Genomic DNA, 2,054 nt, shown 5'->3' with positions numbered 1-2,054 from the left:
ACATAGTTGCTTAGAGTTGCAGCTGAGAGGCCGGCAAGTCAGGCGGGGAACGTTGGAGTCCGCCGTCACTGGAGCAAGCAAGCCTCCCTGTTCGCTTCAGTGCATGGCTGCCGGCCGCCATCTTGGCTGACAGTTAATTTGCATAAGGATATGCTGATTAGCCAATGGGAAGGGTAGCAGTCGTATGCTAATTACCATGTTTCTCTTTTATTAGTGTAGATAATAAACCTCAATTGTCTCATTAAAATTTTTAGAATAAAATATTACTTCAATAAAATTCTTCTAAAGTTCTTCATCAGGCAATTTAGCAATATTTATGAACCAACATCCTTTAAGATGTTCATGTTCTTTGACCTAGTACTAGTAATGTCACTCATATAATCTATCATAAGGAAACTATTTGAAGCATAAATATAACATAATGTTATAAAATGGGAACAATTAAAATGCCCTAGTGTAAACAATAAACAAATTTTTTAAAATATATTTTATTGATTTTTTACAGAGAGGAAGGGAGAGGGATAGAGAGTTAGAAACATCAATCAGCTGCCTCCGGCACACTCTCCACTGGGATGTGCCCGCAACCAAGGTACATGGCCTTGACCGGGACCGAACCTGGGACCCTTCAGTCCGCAGGCCAACGCTCTATCCACTGAGCCAAACCGGTTAGGGCCAATAAACAAATTAGCATAGATGATAATGGAACACTGTGCGTTTTATTTTTTACTTTTTATTATGAAAATTTCTGAACAAATTCCCAACAGAAACAATAGTATAATGAATTGCCACTTAGCCACCACCTACCTTCAAAATCATCAATTCATGGCCAACCCATTTCCCATGTACACGTATTATTTTGAAGCAAATATCAGACATATTTTATCTGTAAATACTTCAATATATATCTCTAGAAAAGAAAGATACCAAACTGAGTTCAAATATTTCAAATTAGTATGTTCTAGAACTGAGTTGTCCAATACAGTAGCCACTAGCCAAAAGAAGCTACTGACTGTTGAAATGTGGCTAGTCCAAATTGAGGTGTGTATAAGTATAATGCACCCGATTTTGAAGACCTGGTACCAAAAAGAATGTAAAATAGCTTATTAATAGCTTTTATATTGATTACATGTTGAAATGGTAGTAATTTTGATATATGGAGTTAAATAAAATATATTATCAATATTAATTTCATCTGTTTCCTTCAGGCTTTTTTAATGTGCCTACTAAAAAAGTTTAAATTACATATGTGGCTTGTATTATATTTCTATTGGACAGAACTTCTTGAAGGCAGCAACTTTAGAATTTGCAAAAAGTTGCAACTTTTGTTGTTGTTGTTGTTAATCCTCACCTGAGGATATTTTTCCCATTGATTTTCAGAGAGAGTGAAAGGGAAGGGAAGAGACAGAGAGAGAGAGAGAAATGTCGATATGATAGAAACACATGGACCAGTTGCCTCCTGCACGCATCCCACGCTGGAAATCTAGAGTGCAACCGAGATACATGCCCTGGACTGGAATCGAACCCATAACCCTTCAGTCCACAGGCCAATGCTCCAACCACTGAGCCAAATCGGCTAGCTAGAACAAAAGGTTGCAACATTTTAAAATAAGATATAGGGCATTCTTTTATTTATTTATTTTTTTAGGGCATTCTTTTAGAAAAACTGCATCTGATGAATTACCCATTATGACACTGGATAGATATTCCTTCTAAAAACTATAGGAGGGTATGTATGGCCTTTGTCCTAAGACTTCACAAATTCATTTGGAATAAAGATACCCATAAATTCTACTAATCTTTAAAAAAAGTGGGCCATCTTGCTTCATCCTACTTTCTAAAAAATATACTTTACGCCCTAACCTGTTTGGCTCAGGGATAGAGCGTCGGCCTGCAGACTCAAGGGTCCCAGGTTCAATTCCGGTCAAGGGCATGTACCTTGGTTGTGGTCACATCCCCAGTGGGGAGTGTGCAAGAGGCAGCTGATCGATGTTTCTAACTCTCTATTCCTCTCCCTTCCTCGCTGTAAAAAATCAATAAAATATATTTTTAAAAAA

General features: G+C 37.4%; 1 protein-coding gene across 3 annotated transcripts in view; it reads right to left on the bottom strand.

Annotated features, from left to right (window-relative positions):
* The window catches only part of GABPB1 (GA binding protein transcription factor, beta subunit 1), a 54,280-nt gene that overhangs the window by 36,189 nt on the left and 16,037 nt on the right, over positions 1 to 2,054 (bottom strand). For 2 of the 3 annotated variants that reach the window (XM_014537810.1, XM_014537809.1), the window contains exon 1: positions 805 to 828. The exons of the other annotated variant lie outside the window; for it this stretch is intronic. In XM_014537810.1, coding sequence (XP_014393296.1) covers positions 805 to 816 — 12 coding nt within the window. In that variant the 5' untranslated portion in view covers positions 817 to 828. Of the gene's footprint in view, positions 1 to 804; positions 829 to 2,054 lie in introns of those variants that run through there. 3 annotated transcript variants of the gene reach the window in all.

The sequence above is a fragment of the Myotis brandtii genome, unplaced genomic scaffold (genome assembly GCF_000412655.1).
Source record: "Myotis brandtii unplaced genomic scaffold, ASM41265v1 scaffold182, whole genome shotgun sequence".
NCBI lineage: Eukaryota > Metazoa > Chordata > Mammalia > Chiroptera > Vespertilionidae > Myotis > Myotis brandtii.
Note: the sequence above shows the minus strand (reverse complement) of the source record. Positions and strands in the feature narration are given on the sequence as shown.